This window comes from Phoca vitulina, unplaced genomic scaffold, assembly GCF_004348235.1.
Source record: "Phoca vitulina isolate PV1807 unplaced genomic scaffold, GSC_HSeal_1.0 scaffold51, whole genome shotgun sequence".
NCBI classification, from domain to species: domain Eukaryota; kingdom Metazoa; phylum Chordata; class Mammalia; order Carnivora; family Phocidae; genus Phoca; species Phoca vitulina.
The window spans coordinates 1,584,304-1,604,376 of NW_022589754.1; the positions used below are offsets into that span (position 1 = coordinate 1,584,304).

Sequence of the window (20,073 nt, forward strand, 5' to 3'; positions counted from 1 at the left end):
CGAGCCCCGCATCGGGCTCCCTGCTCTGCGGGAAGCCTGCTTCTCCCTCTCCCATTCCCCCTGCTTGTGTTCCCTCTCTCGCTCTCTCTCTCTGTCAAATAAATAAATAAAAATCTTTAAAAAAAAAAAAAAAAAAGGCCTTATATGAAAAATCCACAGCTAACATCATACTCAATGGTGACAACTAAGATCTTGTTCCTCTAAGATCAGGAACAAGACAAGGATGTCTGCTCTCTCCTCTTTTATTCAACATTGTACTGGAAATTCTAGCCACATCAATCAGACAACAAAAAGAAATAAAAGGTATCCAAATTGGTAAGGAAGAAAAAAACTTCCACTCTTTGCAGATGACATGATACCATATGTAGAAAACCCTAAAGACTCCTCCAAACTAAAGACTCCATCAAACTAGAACTGATAAATGAATTCAGTGAAGTTACAGGATACAAAATTAATATACATAAATCCATTGCATTTCTATACACTAACAATGAAGTAGCAAAAAGAGAAATTAAGAAAACAATCCCAATGACAAATGGACCAAAAATAACAAAATACCTAGGAATAAATTAACTAAGAAGGTAAAAGACCTCTACTCTAAAAACTGTAAAATGCTGCTGAAAGACACTGAAGATGACACAAACAAATGGGAACATATTCCATGCTCATGGATTGGGAGAATCAATATTGTTAAAAAGTCCGTACTACACAAAACTATCTACAGATTTAATGCAATCCCTATCAAAATACTAAAAGCATTTTTTCACAGAACCTAAAACAAATAATCCTAAAATTTGTATAAAGCCACAAAACACCTCAAACAGTCAAAGCAATGTTGAAAAAGAACAAAGCTAGAGGTATCACAATCCCAAATTTCAAGATATACTACACAGCTGCAGTAGTCAAAAGCAGTATGCTAGTGGCACAAAAACAGACACAGATCATTGGAACAGAATAGAGAGTCCGGAAATAAACCCACACTTTTATGTTCAGTTAAATTATGACAAAGGAGGCAAGAATATACAATGGGAAAAAGACAGTCTCTTCAACAAATGGTGCTGGGAAAACGGGACAGTTACATGTGAACCAATGAAAATGGACCACTTTCTTACACCATACACAAAAATAAAATGGATTAAAGATCTAAATGTGAGACTGGAAACCATAAAACTCCTAGAAAACATAAGCAGTAATTTCTTTGACATCAGCCATAGAAACATTTTTTCTAGATGTCTCCTCAGGCAAGGGAATCAAAAGCAAATTTAAACTTATTGGGACTATAGCAAAATAAATAACTTTTGCAAGGAGAAGTAAACTATCAACAAACAAAAAGGTAACCTATTGAATGGGAGAAGAGATTTGCAAAGGACAAAAATGCCATTTTATTTTTTTATTTAAAAAATTATTTTATTTTATTATAATTCCAGCATCGTTAACAGTGTTGTATTAGTTTCAGGTGTACAGTATAGTGATTCAACAATTTCATATATTTCTCAGTGTTCATCAAGTTCATCAAGTGTACTCTTAATCCCCTTTACCTATTTCACACATCCCCCTAACCCACCTCCCCTCTGGTATGTTCTCTATAGTTAAGAGCCTGTTTTCTGGTTTGTCTCCTTTTTTTTTTTTTTTTTTTAATAAAAATGCCATTTTAAATGCTGTATAGTGGGCACCTGGGTGGCTCAGTCGTTAAGCATCTGCCTTCGGCTCACAGGTCATGATCCCAGAGTACTGGGATGGAGCCCCGCATCGGGCTCCCTGCTCAGCGGGAAGCCTGCTTCTCCCTCTCCCACTACCCCTGCTTGTGTTCCCTCTCTCGCTATGTCTCTCTCTGTCAAATAAATAAATAAAATCTTAAAAAAAAAAGAACTTAAAAAAAATTCTCATAGCAATGTTTTAAGAATCATGTATAATACATATATAATATACAATTTATAATAAATGAAATTTTATAAACTATTATACTAAATAAATGGAAGGTAGTATTCTTACAACACATTTTTTGACTAAATTTCAACCTTCTGAAGATTATATCTGAATGGACAACAAAACAAGCCTGATTCTTTCTTACTGGAAACAGCATTCTACTTTGCATGTGCCATGACAAAATTTCTTGGTCAAATTAATGTGATGATTATTATACTATATCAAGTAAATGTTTTAAAATATACTTTCTTTCGGGCGCCTGGGTGGCTCAGTCGTTAAGCGGCTGCCTTCGGCTCAGGTCATGATCCCAGAGTCCTGGGATCGAGTCCCACATCGGGCTCCCTGCTCAGCGAGAAGCCTGCTTCTCCCTCTCCCACTCCCACTGCTTGTGTTCCTGCTCTAGCTGTCTCTGTCAAATAAATAAATAAAATCTTTAAAAAAAAATAAAATAAAATAAAATATACTTTCTAAATTGATACATTTTTAGCTAGAATGGTCAATAATACCTTGATTAAGGAAGCCTTTACAGAAAAATATTCCTGTATACTATACTGCTTAAATATATATTTTTAAAAAGCCTCATTTTGTGGAGGTCAAAAGTTCAAGAAATGGAGGGAGTTGGAAATGTATGAAAAGGAGTTTCCTTTTCAGTGTGGGGCTGGTATCTTTTAGGAAAAGAAAAATCTCAACAAGAAAAATCTCAACACCACATGGCTATTTATGGCTCAGATCACAAGACCTGGGTGGGGAAGAGAGGGAAGTTATAGTCTACCATCCTTGGTAAAGGAAAAAGTAGATTACCCATCTCCAATTGCTCCCATTTTTTGCTCTTTCTTCTCTTCATCTCTTTCTTCCACCCTTTTATTTTTTTCAGCAACTGTATGTTCCAATTGATTTTAAAGTTTTATTTTACCTTCCTATTTTTTCTTCTTTCTCCCTTTCCTTCCTTTGGCAGACCTGAAGTGGTAATAGCTTGCATCATCAGCAGGGGAGGGAGGACTGTGACTGACTGTATTAGTACTATTCTTTCTGGGTGATTTTTGTTATCTACAGACCTAATGTACAAATACTCCTTTGGTAAACAAACAGAGGGGAATAACTACATAACTGAGGAAGTTTAGCCTCTTCTGAAGTATCAGGTAGGAGATGGAAGGAACACAAATTGGCTTGAAAAATCAAGCACTGCTCCTGAATAAACTAATGATTATTGAATCCAACATAAAATGGCAAAAGAAAGTTTGGTTTCAAAATACAAGGTTGTGTCTCAGGCATATCACATTCTTTGTACTAGAGTTTCAATCTCACAATGCAAAGTGACCTTAAAGCTTTTCTGGTCCAACCATTTCTCTCATTTTGAATTCCTCCAGTTTATGTATGACCACCTTCAGTAATGGGAAACTCCACTGATCGATCATTTCATCTTCTTACAGCTCTATGAAAAAAGTTCTTCCATAGACTAAACTGAAATACATGTCCATATACTTTCACTGGTCCTGGTTCCACTCCTTTGGGTCATACAGGACCCATCTGGCCATACTTGCTTATGAAAGCATATTTTAATTTCCTTTTAGTGACTTCTGGAATGTACCCTTGTGTCTCCTGTACTACTTTCCAGGGGTAATAAAGTTTCTGACAATGGCAAGTGCTACTGAACTCATTTTCTGCTCTAACAGAAATACTACTGTATTTCTTTCTGACTAAAAGTACAACAAGAAAGGGCGTTAATGCTGCATTTCGTAGCCATAACCTAAGAGCTATTTCCTGACAGCAACATAAAAGTCTTACACAAAGGTACAGTTTTAATCACCAGTGAGTCACTAACAAAAATTTGTATGTATCACAGTGCTTATTTTCTTCAGAAAATAATGAGTGGGTGAATCATTTCTAAGAGAATAAACTAACATTAAATCTACAGAGAGGGGCACCTGGGTGGCTCAGTTGGTTAAGCGACTGCCTTCGGCTCAGGTCATGATCCTGGAGTCCCTGGATCGAGTCCCGCATCGGGCTCCCTGCTCGGCGGGGAGTCTGCTTCTCCCTCTGACCCTCCCGACCCTCCCCCCTCTCATGTGCTCTCTCTCTCAGTCTCTCTCTCTCAAATAAATAAATAAAATCTTTTAAAAAAAAAATCTACAGAGAATAGCAGAGTCTAACAGCTATGCCATTATTCATTATACTGCTACATGAAAAGCAGATAATTCACTGAAATAGAAAATTTTAAAACTCTGCCTGCATTTTCTCACAAAATCCTTGAAAAACACAGTGGTACTAAAGAACAAATAAACTACAAAAACGCACCTATACAATTTGGTCTTTCCACAATTGCATATCAAATCGTGTACTTTAAATGACTGAAATACTAGTTGAGAGAGACGGTGGTGATGGAACAGGAGGACCCTAGGCTCATCTTGTCCCACTAATGCAACTAGATAACTATCGAATCATTCTAAATACCCCAGAAACCTACCTGAAGACTGACAGAATGAATTCCACAACTAAAAGGAGAGAAGGCACACTGAAGAAGGTAGTAAGTGTGGACACATGGTTAAGGGGAGAAACGAGCTATGAGTGCTGCAGAGGAGAGGGAGAACGCTTGGGGCACACACTGGGGAGATTATTCACTCTTCTTGGAGCACATCCCTAACAGGCAGCATTCAGAGAGATTCCTCTCTTGGGACAAAGGAGCTGGCTAGAGCCATTTCCCTCCCCTGCCCCTCAGCATAACCAAAAAGCCACCTGCAGAAAACAGATGAGTCCCAACACTGGCTGCCTAACTTGCTTACACCAAGTCTCACAGCTCTGTGCTCTGGCATGACTGCCCTTCTGGGTCAGCCTTCCTCAGTCCCAGCATGGCAAGACCCTCCCCCAGGAGACCAGCGCAGGCCCCTGCCAGTACTACCTCCCTAAGACCTGGAGTTTAAAAGGCAACATATCTGGCTGGAATATAGCCCAAAGGGCACTGCCCTGCTCCTGGAGATAAGGCAGGTAAACAACCCAAAGGCAAACAGTGTAGAAACATTGATCTGAAAAAAGCCTGGAACACACAGTAGGGAGATTCTTTGTCTTTCTCACAGTGCTTCATGGAGAACAGCAAGCACCCAGACCCCTCCGCACAGAAACAGGAGCTGGCTGGCTTCATTTCCCTGAACCGCCCCTCAGCATAAACACAGAGCCACCTGTAGCAAACAGCACAGCACCTCCACTGGCTGCTTAACCTGGTTACAAGTCCCATACCCCTACACTCTGGCAGTACTGCCCTTCTCAGTCAAGTCTACCTCGGTCCCAGCATGGCAGGCCCCTTCCCCAGACCAGTAGAAACCCCTGCCCATACCATGTGTCCAGCCCAGAGAGCTCTGCAGGGCTTCAGTTCTAGTGGAAGTAGTATCAGGTCACCTAGTTAAAACTTGCCACATTCTGGCCAAAGACCAAACACTGCCCAATGCAAGCTAGGGAAGCCTCTGCAGATGACTGGACTGAAGAACAGAAGAGCCAAAACACAACAGCAGAGCACACACAGCACAGACTAGAGACACTCCCGGAAGTGGGAAGCCTTAAACACTATAACATCTTCTTCATGAAGCCATTACTCTCAGGAGCAGGAAAACATAATGGGCTTTTCTAAAACACAGAAGAAGGTAGAGACTTAGACAAAATGCCAAGATGGAGGAATTCATCCCAAATGAAAGAACAAGATAAAGTCACCGCCAGAGATCTAACGAAACCAATATAAGTACCATGCCTGATGGAAACTTAAAGTAACAATCATAATGATACTTGCTGAGGTTGAGAACAGAATGGATGACATCAGGTAGGGCCTTACCACAGACATAAAAGAATTAAAAAACAGTCAAAAATGAAAAATGCGAGGTGCCTGAATGGCTCAGTTGGTTAAGCATCCAACTCTTGATTTCAGCTCAGGTCTTGATCTCAGGGTCAGGATTTCAAGCCCCACATTGGGCTCCACACCCAGCATAAAAGAAAACATTTAAAAAAAAATGAAAAATGCAATAACTGAGACTGGACACAGGCTTGATGCAACGAACAGCAGGCTGGAAAAAACAGAGGAATGAATAAGTAACTTAGAAGACAAAATAATGGAAAATAATGATGCTGAACAAGAGAGAGAGAGAATTATGGAACACGAGAACAGACTTATGGAACTCAAAGACTCCATCAAACTTAATAACATTCGTATTGTAAGAATCCCAGAAGAAGAAGAGAGAGTAAAAAGTGGCAGAAAAAAGTTTTGAAGGGATAATAGCTGAAAATTTCCCTAATCTGGGGAAGGAAACAGACATCCAGATCTCAGAGGCACTGAGAACTCCCATCACAATCAACAAAAGCAGGCCCAGACCAGGACATATTGTAATTAAATTTACAAAATATAGTGATGAAGAAAAAAATCATAAAACCAGCAAGACAAAAGAAGTACCTAACTTACAAGGGAAGACTCATTAAGCTAGCTGAAGATTTCTCAACACAATGTGGCAAGTCAGAAGGGAGTGGCATGATATATTCAACGTGCTGAATGGGAAAAATAGCAAGGCTATCATTCAAAATAGAAGGAGAGATAAAGAGTTTTCCAAACAAACAAAAACTAAAGGAGTTCCTCACCACTAAACCACCACTGCAAGAAATATTAAAAGAGACTGAATGGAAAAATCTCCAGAAACAATGACAAAACAAGTAATGACACTAAATACATATCTATCAATAATTACTCTGAATGTAAATGGACTAAATGCTCCAAGCAAAAGACATAGGGTGTAAGAATGGATAAAAAAACGAGACCCAAGGGGCAACTGGGTGGCTCCATCAGTTAAGTGACCGACTCTTGATTTCAACTTAGGTTGTGATCTCAGTGTGGTGAGATCAAGCCCCAGGTCAGGCTCCATGCTCAGCAAGGAGTCTGATTGAGATTCTCTCCTTCCTTCTGTTCCTCCCCCCACACATGCACACATGCATTCACTCTCTCTCTCTCTCTGTCTAAAATAAATAAATAAAATCTTAAAAAAAAAAAAAAAAAACAAGACCCAAGTATATACTGCCTACAAGAAATTTATTATAAACCTAAAGACACTTGCACATTGAAAGTGAGGGGAGGGAGAAACATTTATCATGCAAATGATGTTACATGAAAGCCAGAGTACCAATACTTATATTGGAAAACTACTTTTTTTTATTTTAAGTTCAATTAATTAACAATATAGTGTATTATTAGTTTCAGAGGTAGAGTTCGGTGATTCATCAGTTGCATACAACACCCAGTGCTCATTCCATCATGTGCCCTCCTTCATGCCCACCACCCAATTACCCCATCCCCCCCCCACCTCCCCTCCAGCAAGCCTCAGTTTCTTTCCTATGCTTGAGAAGTCACTTATGGTTTGTCTCCCTCTCTGGTTTCATCCTGTTTTATTCTTCCCAGGTTTGTTTGTTTTTGTTTTTGTTTTTTTTTACTAACCAGAATCCTGCTGTATATACTGTTCTTTGATGTGCTTGTTGGAGATGTTCTCAGCCTAGCACACTCCTTTTATCCATTCTATATTCCACAGAAGTAGTTAGATGTTTGGGTTGCTTCACTTTGCTGTTATAATTATGCCCACTTTTGTGCACAAACTTGAGCACAGGGGCTGGAATTTGAGGGGAAGAGTGTCTATTTGAACCCTTGGCAATCTGAGGAAAACTACACTTTAAACACTCTAAACAAAAGGCTGTAACAAGAGATGAAGAGTACTATACCATAATAAAGAGGACAATCCAACAAGATCTAACAATTGTAATTATTTATGCACCCAATAAGGGAGTAGCCAAATATATAAAACAATTAATAACAAATGTAAAGGAATTCATTGATAATAACACAATAACAGTAGGGGGCTTTAAACTCCACTTACATCAATGGACAGATCATCTAGGCAGAAAATCAACAAAGAAACAACAGCTCTGAATGACACATTGGACTAGATGGACTTAACAGACTATTCAGAACATTCCATCCTAAAACAGCAGAATACACATTCTTTTCAAGTTCACATGGGACACTCTCCACAACAGAGGACATACTAGGTCACAAATCATTCCTCAACAAATAACAAAAAGATTGAGATCATACCAAGCATCTTTTCTGACAACAATGCTATGGAACTTGAAGCCAACCACAAGAAAATATTTGGAAAGACCACAAATACATGGAGGTTAAAGAACATTCTACTAAATAATGAATGGGTCAACCCATTCAAGGAAATTAAAAAAAAAAAATACATGAAAACGAAAACTCAACAGTCCAAAACCTTTGGGATGCAGCAAAAGCAGTCCTAAGAGGGAAGTATAGAGCAATACATGCCTACCTTAATAAGCAAGAAAAATCTCAAATACACAACCTAACCAACCTTATACCTAAAGGAGCTATTAAAGGAACAACAAAGCCAGCAAAAGGAAGAAAATAATGAAGATTAGTGCAGAAAAAAATGATATAGAAACTAAAAAAAAAAAAATAGATCAGTGAAACCAGGAGCTGGTTCTTTGAAAAAAAAAAAATCAATAAAATTGATAAACCCTTAGCCAGACTGAACAAAACAAAAGAGAAAGGACCCATTTAAATAAAACCACCAACAAGAGAGGAGAAATAACAACCAACACCACAGAAATATGAACAATTACAACAATATTATGAAAAATTATATACCAACAAATTGAACAATCTGGAAGAAATGAATATATTCCTAGAAAGATTTAAATTACCAAAGCTGAAAAAATAAGAAAAAGAAAACTTGAACAGATGGATAATCAGCAAAGAAACAGAATCACTAATCAAAAATCTCCCAACAAATAAAAGTTCAGGGCCACATGGCTTCACAGGCAAATTCTACCAAACATAAAGAAGAGTTAATACCCGTTCTTCTCAAAATATTCCAAAAGATAGAAAAAGTAGCCTGATACCAAAACCAGATAAAGACACCCCTAAAAGAGGGTAAGAACCATACAATCCGTTCAACAGATGCAGAAAAAGCATTTGATAAAGTACAACATACATTCATGATAAAAACCCTCAACAAATTAGGGTTAGAAAGAATGTACAACATTTTAAAGGCCATAGATAAAAAAAAAAAAAAAAAAAAAACCCACAGCTAATATCATCCACAATAGGGAAAAACTGAGAGCTTTTCCTCTAAGGTCGGGAACAAGACAAGGATGTCCACTCTCATCACTGTTTTTTAACACAGTACCAGCCACAGCAATCAGACAACAAAAAGAAATAAAACCATCCAAATCAGCAAGGAAGAAGTCAAACTTTCACCATTTGCACATGACATGATACTCTATATAGAAAACCTTAAAGACTCCACTAAAAAACTACTAGAACTGATACACTAATTCAGTAAATTCACAGGATACAAAATCAATGTACAGAAATCTGTTGCATTTCTATACACCAATAATGAAGCAGCAGAAAGAGAAATCAAGGAATCAATCCCATTTACAATTGCACCAAAAACCGTAAGATACCTAGGAATAAATTTAACCAAAGAGGTGACAGACCTGTATAAAACATTCATTAAAGAAATCGAAGAGGAAACAGAGTAATGGAAAGACATGCCATGCTCGTGGATTGGAAAAACAAATACTGTTAAAATGTCTATACTACCCAAAGCAATCTACACATTTAATGAAATCCATTATCAAAATATCATCAGCATTTTTCACAGAGCTAGAACAAACAATCCTAAGATTTGTGTGGAACCAGAAAAGACTGTGAATAGCCAAAGCAACCTTGAAAAGGAAAAGCAAAGCTGGAGACATCACAATTCCTTACCTCAAGCTATATTACAAAGCTGTAGTGATCAAGACAGTAGGGTACTGGTACAAAAATAGACACATAAGTCAATGCAACATAATAGAAAACCCAGAAAGGAACCCACAACTATATGGTCAATTAATCTTTGACAAAGCAGGAAAGAATATCCAATTGGAAAAAAAAGACAGTCTCTTCAACAAATGGTGTTGGGAAAATTGGACAGCAACATGCAAAAGAATGAAACTGGACCACTTTCTTACACTATACACAAAAATAAATTCAAAATGGATGAAAGATCTAAATGTGAGACAGAAAACCATCAAAATCCTAGAGAACATAGATAGTAACCTCTTTGACACCAGCCTTAGCAACTTCTTACTAGATAATTCTCTTGAGGCAAGGGAAACAAAAGCAAAAACAAACTACTGGGACTTTATCAAGATAAAAAGCTTCTGCAGGGCAAGGGAAATAATCAACAAAACTAAAAGGTCACCTACGGAATGGGAGAAGATATTTGCAAATAACATATCTGATAAAGGGTTAGCATCCAAAATATATAACAAACTTATAAAACTCAACACCAAAAAACAAATAATCCAATTAAAAATGGGCATGAATAGACATTTTTCCAAAGAAGATATACAGAAGGTCAACAGACACATGAAAAGATGCTCAACATCACTCATCATCGGGGAAATACAAATCAAAACTACAATGAGATATCACCCCTCAACAGTGAGAATGGGTAAAATCAACAACACAAGAAACAACAGATATTGGGGAGGATGTTGACAAAGGGGAACCTTCTTGCAGTGTTGGTAGGAATCCAAACTGGTGCAGCCACTCTGGAAAACAGTATGGAGCTTCCTCAAAAAGTTAAAAACAGAACTATCCTATAATCCAGCAATTATACTATTAGGGATTTACCTAAAAATACACGTTGTGATGAGCACTGGGTGTTATATGCAACTAATGAATCGTGAACACTACATCAAAAACTTATGATGTACTATATGCTGGCTAACTGAACATAATAAAAAAAAATACTAATACATGCACCCCAATGTTTATAGCAGCATTATCTACAATAGCCAAATTAAGGAAACAGCCCAAATGTCCATCAACTAATGGATGGATAAAGAAGTGGGGTGTGTGTGTGTGGGTGTGTGTGTGTGTGTAATGGAATATTACTCAGCCGTAAAAAAAGAGTGAGATCTTGCCCTTTGCAAAGACATGGGTGGAGCTAGAGAGTATTATGCTAAGCGACCAATAAGTCAGTCAGAAAAAGACAAATACCATATGATTTCACTTATATGTGGATTTTAAGAAACAAAACAAAGAGCATAAGGGAAAAAAAAAAGAGAGAGAAAGGCAAACCAAAAAACAAACTTTTAACTATAAAGAACAAACTGATGGTTACCAGAGGGGACGTGGGTAGGGGAACAGGTTAAACAGATGATGGTGATTAAGGATTGCAGTTGTTTTGATGAGCACCAGGTCTTGTATGGAAGTAATGAATCACTATATTGTACACCTGAAACTAATATTATACTGTATGCTAACTAACTGTAATTTAAATAAAAACTTGAAAAGACAAAAAAATAAAGTACCTGTGAAAAAACTATAGGTGTAAAACAGCAACAAACTACAAAGCCTTTAGCATCTCAATATTCAAAGGTTTGAGACTCTATTATGCCTTATTTACACTCTTTATCAGTTAGGGTTCATAGATCAATGGAAATGGTACTCTCCTACTCTACTAGAATTTTACCTCCTTCAATTAGGGTTATTCCTTTTTTTTAAGATTTATTTCTTTGAGAGACAGAGAGCAAGTGAGTGTGTGGGGGGAAGGGGGAGAGGGAGAGGGAGAGAATCTCCAGCAGACTCGCTACTGAGCATAGAGCCTGATGTGGGGCTCAATACCACAACCCTGAGATCATGACCTGAGCCGAAATTAAGAGTTGATGCTTAATCAACTGAGCCACCCAGGTGCCCTCAATTAGGGTTATTCTTAAAGAAACCTTTCTTAAGTCATAAAAATTATTTTATGTTTCACATGACAGTTTTTGACTAAACAATCTCTGCAATAATCTCTCCATTCAAATTTCTTGTTTATTGGCTTAAGGTTTGAACGATGAAGAGAGAAAGAACATTTTATACATAAAGGGTATGGTAACCAAAAAAGCACATTACATTTTATACTTTTTAAAAATTATTTATCATTAAAAGTATCATGAATAAGCATCAAGAGTCTGAAAGAAATCAAAATAAGTCTAAGAAGAAACAAGGCTGTGTATAAATATTCATTTCAATAAATAACTGATCATGTTAACACAATAAATTTCTATTCTACTTGCTTGAGACTACTGATATTCACAAGAAACAGGTTATCAATCCACTGGCCTGAACGAGGTGTGACTTAAATTGGGATCTAAAGGTCAGAAGAAATAATGGCATTACATTAAGTGCTGGGAATATATTCTTTTAAACACCGAGAGTAACAGGAGCTAGAAATTATTGGATGTCTGCTATAACCCGTGCATAGTGTTGTGCACATAATATACTATCTACTTAGTATCTCCTAGTATAAAACTCTAGGGGATAAGTACTATTCTTATCCTAAGGGTTCAGATAAGAAAACTGACGTTTCGACAGGTTAAGTGATTTGCCCAAAGTCATACAGCTAGTCTATGGTATAGCAGGGAAACTCACATGGGTCCAAGGAGATTTGCATATTATAGTTCATAATAGCATTATTTGTAATAGAAAAAAGTGACTACAGTATCCATTAAGAGAATGAAGAAATAAATCTGTTATATTTGTATAACAGAATACTATGCACGTGAAAATAAATGAACTACAGCTACACATAAAAACATGTATGTATCACAAACAGCTACTTGATAAAAACACGTGCAGAAGAATAGATAACTGCATAAATAAAATTTATATAAAGCTTAAAAGCACACAAAACAACAGTGTATAAAGTTTAGGAATACATGCATATAGAGTAAAAGTCTCAAAACACACATAGCAATATTAAATACAAGTCAGGAAAGTAGCTATGGGGGGTTTAGGAAGCAAGGGGAATGCAATCAGAGTTGGAGGGATACACAGGAGGTTTCACCCACATTTACAGTGTTCATTAATGCCTTTTTGATAACTGTAATATTTTACATTAAATTTAAAAATCATGAATCATTTTGGATTTATTTCAATGGCTCTCTACTACCTTCAAAATAAAATTCCAACATATCCTAGCATTCAAACACTCCACCATCTTGCTGTTTTTTATCCTTGAGGAACGAATTTCCCAATTTAAATTACAAGAGGTTAATAAGTTAGGTTTTAATAGCAATTCTAAAAATGTTCTACCATATTTCAACAACTTTACTACTTACTTTTGGAAAGTATTCAAAAAAAGTAAATTTATACCAGACAGACCATGAACCCCAAAAGTATATCCGTCCATTGCCTTGGCCCTTCTAAGAAGCTTCAGAGCATCTGAAAATTATAGTGTTCTCTTCTATGATTCCTAACATAGGTTGCTATGCTTTGAACTACAGGACTGATGCCCTGGCCAAAACTGACTAGACTAGGGATTGGTACCTGAGCCAAAGGCAGCCAACTAGAGGCTGTCTTATAAAGGGGCCTGAGGTGCAATTTCTGCCCAACAGGGGTACTTTGTAGTGGTTAGTGTCTAGCCAACCCAATCAAATCCTTTCTCTAGGAAAGTCTTGATATAAAACATGTAGAGTTAGCAGAAACAGAACAGTCCAGTCATGAGTTTGGTAACTACCAGAGTTGCTATGATATTCTGAATGGTTCTTCTTGAGGTTTGTTTGGCTGGTGAGACACTTTCCTAGGCCTTCTTGCTAAACTATGCATCCTTTCATTAAAACACTACTTAAGATAACTTGAACATGCCATAGTTCTCTATAACCTTAGGATACATGACAAGCAATATTTTATTTCCATATTCAAAGACGTTCACAGAACACCTAACCACCATTTTTGAGGATGGCGTTACAGGGAATAGTCAGTCATGTGGGTGTGGGAAGAGGCAATGCACACATCATTTTCACTTTATGGTATAAAGTGATATCCTGGAACCTATACCAAACATAGATAAATAGGCTAAGGGTTTCAAAGCTTAACTTTCAAAGTTGCACTGAAAATAAACATGTTCAACAATGCTAAGTGGAAACAGGAACACTGATTTTGCTAAACACCAGTCTTCCCAACCTAACAAATTTCACTTTGTTAGGTTCTATTTTCTGGTACAACTTACATGAAACAAGGAAAGGAAACAGACAAGGACTAAAGTTGACACAAAGGAATATGCAGCTGGTATTATCAAGGATTTTAAAACCTTAAGTCCTATGACGTCCATGTTCCTCTCCATATCCATCATCCTTGGCCCAAGCCCCAAAATATAATCCCAGTCATGTATTATCTCCTGTATTCTAATTTCTCCACTGACCAAACTTTCTGCTATTCCTCAAAACTCCAAAAGTCCTTGCATTGTGTCTACCCTCCCCTCTCCTTGCCTGAAATGAAACATGACTGTCCTCTGAAGTCTCTACTTCCCTTATAATCCTGAAGAGGAGGCTATTCAAAGTGTCTCAGGGAAAGGAGGTTAATTTTCCTCTTCCTGATATCCAATGCTACTTCTAAGCTATTACTTCTTCACCCTTAGGTAAAAATCTCTGTTCTTATTAGTGAGGAAGTAGAACAACTAGAGCTCTCTTGAATGGAATGTAAATTGGTATAACCACTTTGAAAAACTATTTGGCAGTATCTACCAAAGCTACATACCCTATGACCTGGCAATCCCACTCCTAGGTATATACACAATAGACATGTACACTTACGTGCACCAAAAGACATACAGAAGAATGTTCACAGGGTCATTATTTGTGTAATAGCTCAAAACTGAAGATAATTCAAATGTTCATCAAGAGTAAAATGGATAAGTAAATCATGATACAGTCACCTTCTTAAATGTCATACAGTAATAAAAATGAATTAGTGTTACATGCATAATGGCTGAATCTCAGAAACATAATATTGGGTGAAAGAAGCCAGACATAACACAGTAAATACTGCACCATTCCATTTATCTGAAGCTCAAAAATAAGCAAAAATAATCTATGGTGGAGGATAACAATGTAGGGGAACAGAAGGAAAGGTTTCTGGGCTGTTGGTAATGCTCTTTTTTTTTTTTTTTAATTTGGGTTCTGATTCAATAAACACGATCGTTTTATGAAAATTTACCAAGCTGCTTATGACTTGTGTACTTTGATGGATATATGCTATACTTCAATTAAAAAAAAAGTTTATATAAAAGAAATAAAAGTAACTTTGCTACTTTGAAGTTTATACCATCTATCTATTCATTCTTAGCACTATCATCTACCTGCCTCCTGGTCACTGCATCACATCAAAGAGTTAGAATCCTGGTTAGCAGTCTTCTATACTCTAAATCCTGCTTTAACTAAGAATGACTTTAATATGCATGTGGACAAACCACCCAAAAGCCTCCTCTCACTCTTTTACCTTACCTCCGTAGACCTTCATATTCACTCCACTGTGGCTATCCACTCCATGAGTATACCCTGAATTTACCATTACCCAGAACTTGCTAATAGCTAAAATCATACACTCAACAAGCTTTTTTCTAACTACAACCTCCTGTTGCACCTTTGATTTTCCTTCTGCTCTACTCCTGTGCTTTGAGCTAATAAAATTACCTACATTTGAAAACTTCTCATGAGAATGAAATGATGTGCATCAACAGCTTGGCACAGTGTCGGACACACAGGAAGTGCTCAATAAATGGTAGCCATATTTAGTTTTGTTTTCTTTTTTTAAAGATTTTATTTATTATTTAAGAGAGAGAGAGAGAGAATGAGCAGGAGAAGGGACAGAGGGAGGAGAAGCAGACTCCCCACTGAGCAGGGAGCCCAATGCAGGGCTCTATCCCAGGACCCTGAGATCATGACCTGAGCCAAAGACAGATGCTTAACCAATTGAGCCACCCAGGTGCCCCCACATTTTAATATGTATTTTATCATAAACAAATTTTCTTTAGAGACTCACATTTTCCTCAAATTCACTCAACCTCTGGCATGAAAGAAACTTGGCTTTTGTCTAACACTACTACATTCTTCCCAGTCCTTTTTTTAAAAAGATTTATTTATTTGAGAGAGAGGTGGGGAGGGGCAGAAGGAGAGAGAGAGAGAGAGAGAGAGAAATTTTAGCCGACTCTGCACTCAGCACAGAGCCCGACACAGGGCTCTGTCCCATGACCCTGAGATCAGGGCCTGAGCAGAAACTAAGAGAGGTTTAAGTGACTGCACAACCCAGGTGCCTCTCCTACCAATCCTTTTAAATGAAGGCCAGCCCTCAAGCCATTCTTTCTGAACCAAGAAGTCAGGAGGAAAAATCAACATAGTCCTTATTCCTTGAGGGTAATTCCACGTCAGTGTTCCACTATCATATCTGCTCAACAAGCTCTATTTCAAGATTTATGTAATATTTTTTAGAGTTTTCTGCCAACTTGCTGGGTTCCCCTCTATCTTACTCTTTGTTATTAAACTCTAGGGCTTCAAAATGAACACAGATCACCCTTTTGGTACCTTGGCCTCACAAATGCTTCCTCAAACTTAAGCCTCATAATCAGGACTCAGATCATGTAATTTCAGATCCAGCTCTACTGCTTACTACCATGTGACTGTGGGCAAGTTACTCAAACTTTCTAAGCTTCAGTTTCCTTACCTGTAAAATGCTGATAACTACCTACTCATAGGGCCACTGTGAAGCATAAATGAGAAAATGCACGTAAAATGCTCAGCAAAAATGCCTAGCACAGTAAATATTTAATAACTTAATAGCTAGCTGTGATAACAATTATTATCTTTCCTCTATACCAGTTTTTTTTAAGATTTTATTTACCTATCAGAGAGAGAGAGAGAGAGCACAAGCAGGGAGAGCAGCAGGCAGAGGGAGAAGCAGGCTCCCCTCTGAGCAAGGAGTCCGATGTGGGACTCGATCCCAGGGTCCTGGGATCATGACCTGGGCCAAAGGCAGACACCTCACCGACTGAGCCACCCAGGCATCCCACCTCTATACTACTTTTTGGCACATTTCCCCTTGTCACCAAACCGGCTCAGGCCTCCTGACTTTGTTTTTCCAGTTTTATCAAGATATAATTGACAGTCTCATGACTTTTTTAAATGAAAAGACACCTTTTCTGGAATTTGTTACCTGTATCCCAAGATTTATTTCCTTCCTTTTTTTTTTTTTTTTAAAGATTTTATTTATTTATTTGAGAGAGAGAGAGAATGAGAGATAGAGAGCAGGAGAGGGAGGAGGGTCAGAGGGAGAAGCAGACTCCCTGCTGAGCAGGGAGCCCGATGTGGGACTCGATCCCGGGACTCCAGGATCATGACCTGAGCCGAAGGCAGTCGCTTAACCAACTGAGCCACCCAGGCACCCCTATTTCCTTCCTTTTACCACACACTTTTCCAGAGAGTAATGTACCCTTCCTTTCAGAAGCAAGGAGTAATGGAAGGATCATGGACTTTGGAGCCAAATATACCTGCATTTGAACCTGACTCTTCCACTTGGCAGCTATATGACCTGGAGCAAGCACTTTTTCTAAGCCTGTTTTTTCATAAATAAAATGGGGATACTACCCCATTTCTTAGGGTCATCGAAAGGACTAAAATGAAATAATACATGTAGAGCAGCTGGCCAAAGTAAGTGCTAAATTAAGGCCAGTTTCCCACCCCTGAGCCTTTCCTTAACCCCTTACAATCTAGGTTCTCCCTCTACCACTTTATTTATACTGGTTTTTCTCACTTCAGCTCTTATTAGCATTATGATTTGGGGCAATTGACTTGACTTCCCTCAACCTTAGTTTTTCGTTTGTAAAACGGTGATCATAATAACTACAAGATAAAGTTGTCTCGAGATTTAAGTGAAATATCATATGTAGAGTATTTTTGCATGGTGCCTGATCTTGTAGTAAGCACTTAACAAATGGTAGCTTCCAGTGACTTATTAATGGCTAAACCAAAAGACTGTTCAACTCTCTCCTCTAGGCTTCAGTGACAACACTCTATTCTGGTTTGCTTTTCACCACTGACTATTCCTTCTATCTCTGCACCTCCTCCATGCAGTCGTTCTTTATTCTCCTCAACCAGGTTTGAGTTCTCTCTTTTGAACCCTCAGATCACTTTGTACTTCTCCTGAGGCAAGGCACTTTTCTTGCTCTGAATCACAGAGTACACTACTTCTTCATTGCCTGGCGTTTATTTATTCCTGTAGCTTTTATTGAGTACCTAATGTAAGTCATACCTGTGCTAGGGATACAAAAATTAATATCATAATTACTGTCCTCAAGCAGCTTATAGGAGGGTAGAACAGGCAAGTAGTCTATTATTTGAAATGTGGTAAGTCCTAAGGTAAAAGTACGCCCAGGGTCCTCTGGAAGCACAAAAAGGAGTTATTTATATTAGGTTGGGGAAGTAGGGAACACTATCTTGGAAAACGCATTTTGTGCTTAGTATATGAGGAGGCCGTACACAAATAGCTGTTAAATGAACGAATGGACTTAAATAGGAACTAACCAGATGAGGATGTTTCCCATCAGGTCCAGAGAAATAGCAGGGGAAAAGGCTTGGAGTACAGCTGTTAAAAAATTTCCCAAGAGACAACAGATGAAGCTCAAAAGCCAAGGCAGGGTTGGGTGTTGTAGACACAGGAGTCTGACCTGACCCCAGAGGGCAGATGATGGAGTGCCAATAAAGGTCTTTAAGTAGGAAAGGGGTATAATCAGATTTGCATTTTACTATCAGTACTCCGGCAGTTAAGGGAAAACGGATTCCACGAGAGCTAGGCTAGAGACTGCGAGTCCAGTTACAAGGCTATTGTGATAATTCCGGTAAGTTATGAGAACCAGAAATGCTGAAATGAAGAATGGTCAATCCAGATGGCCACTGAGTCACCTTAAACTTTGGCTGAACTGAATTATTCATATTTGTATCTTCTGCAAGCAGTGCATTTTACACTTAAAACCCGCTACAAATACCCACCTGTAGATATTTGTCTACTACTAATATTGAAACCTACTTAGGGAACAGCAGCTAGCAGCCAGCTGAGTCACTTCCGGTACATAGATTCCTAAGTAAAGGCATCTTTTCCCATTACAGAACTCAAAAGAAACTTAGGTAACCTATTATTCAAACCCGGAAAGGAACAACAGTGAATACAAACACCGCGCACTGCGTAGAGACTCTGAGATGTCTCTATCCTAGTCTATTTCACCTCCAAATGTTTGAACAAAGTCTTTCAAAGGGTCATGAGACTCCGCCCTGTGCGCCCAGTCGAATGCCCAGGATTTTCAGTTCAAGACCCACAAGTCTGCTGCTGCTTGTCGCCAAGCCAGTCTTTTTCACCCGGCCGTTCCCCAGTTTTCACCATGCCGCTGTATAAACAGTTAACTGCAGGGGACGGAGGAGAGAGTACTGTCCCAGGCTCAGGAAATCCAAGGTGGAGAGGTCGGTGTTTGGAGGCTGCAAACGTTTTTTTAAGATTCCCTGGCCTTGTCAGTTCTCTCACAACCCCACCTCCACCCCGCCTCTCGCTGTAGGGCTCCCTTCTGAAGTTAGGAGGATCCCTTCTATAGTTACTAGAATGCTATCTGCACCCAGAAACTAAGGAAGGTTTTTTTTGTTTTTTTTTAAACTTACCCTCACAGCCGCCATATCTGTGACCTTCTCCGTCTGAGTTTTTCATATGGTGGGCAGAGAGGGACAAAACAGCTCAACTCGGCTCACCTCACCAGCCCCGCCTGGTTACGTCCTTGTCTGCTGTCTCCGCCCTTTCTCCACCCTCCTAGTGCGGCTTTGGGAAGCTGCTACAGCTAGCCGGCTGTCTCGGTAAAACCGTTCCATCCTCGTGACTGACTGTTCCTATCCTCGATAAAGCCTTTCAGAATACTCTCCATAATCCAGTTGAAAGCTGTTTTGCTCGGTGCAAAAGTTTGCACTATTTTCATTGTTTCAGACATATGTGATTTGTCTAGGTAAGGATCTAAAATCCAAGTCGAGCTGCGTTAATAAATAACTATATAGTCAGGTCCAGGCAGATTGAACAAAGCTTTCTTAAAATTTTAAAGAGAAAGGAAAAGAGTTTTATTCAAGCCCAAGTGAATACAGTTGCCCGGAAACACAGTCTTCACAAAGAAAGGAGTGCTTCTGGGAAGGAACATTTGGTGCAGGGTTTTATATATATATATATATATATATATATATATATATATATATTTTTTTTTTTTTTTTTTTTTA

The 20,073-nt window shown here is 38.4% G+C and overlaps 1 protein-coding gene across 3 annotated transcripts in view; it reads right to left on the reverse strand.

Moving 5' to 3' along the window:
• APOOL (apolipoprotein O like) overlaps window positions 1–19,629 on the reverse strand; it is a 130,695-nt gene extending 111,066 nt beyond the window's left edge. Inside the window, exon 1 of one of the 3 annotated variants that reach the window (XM_032387882.1) lies at window positions 19,477–19,629. In XM_032387882.1, the coding sequence (XP_032243773.1) occupies window positions 19,477–19,491 (15 nt within the window). In that variant the 5' untranslated portion in view covers window positions 19,492–19,629. The remainder of the gene's footprint in view (window positions 1–19,476) is intronic. The other 2 variants (XM_032387881.1, XM_032387880.1) reach the window with 2 other exon arrangements.
• Between the last annotated feature and the right edge of the window lie 444 nt (window positions 19,630–20,073).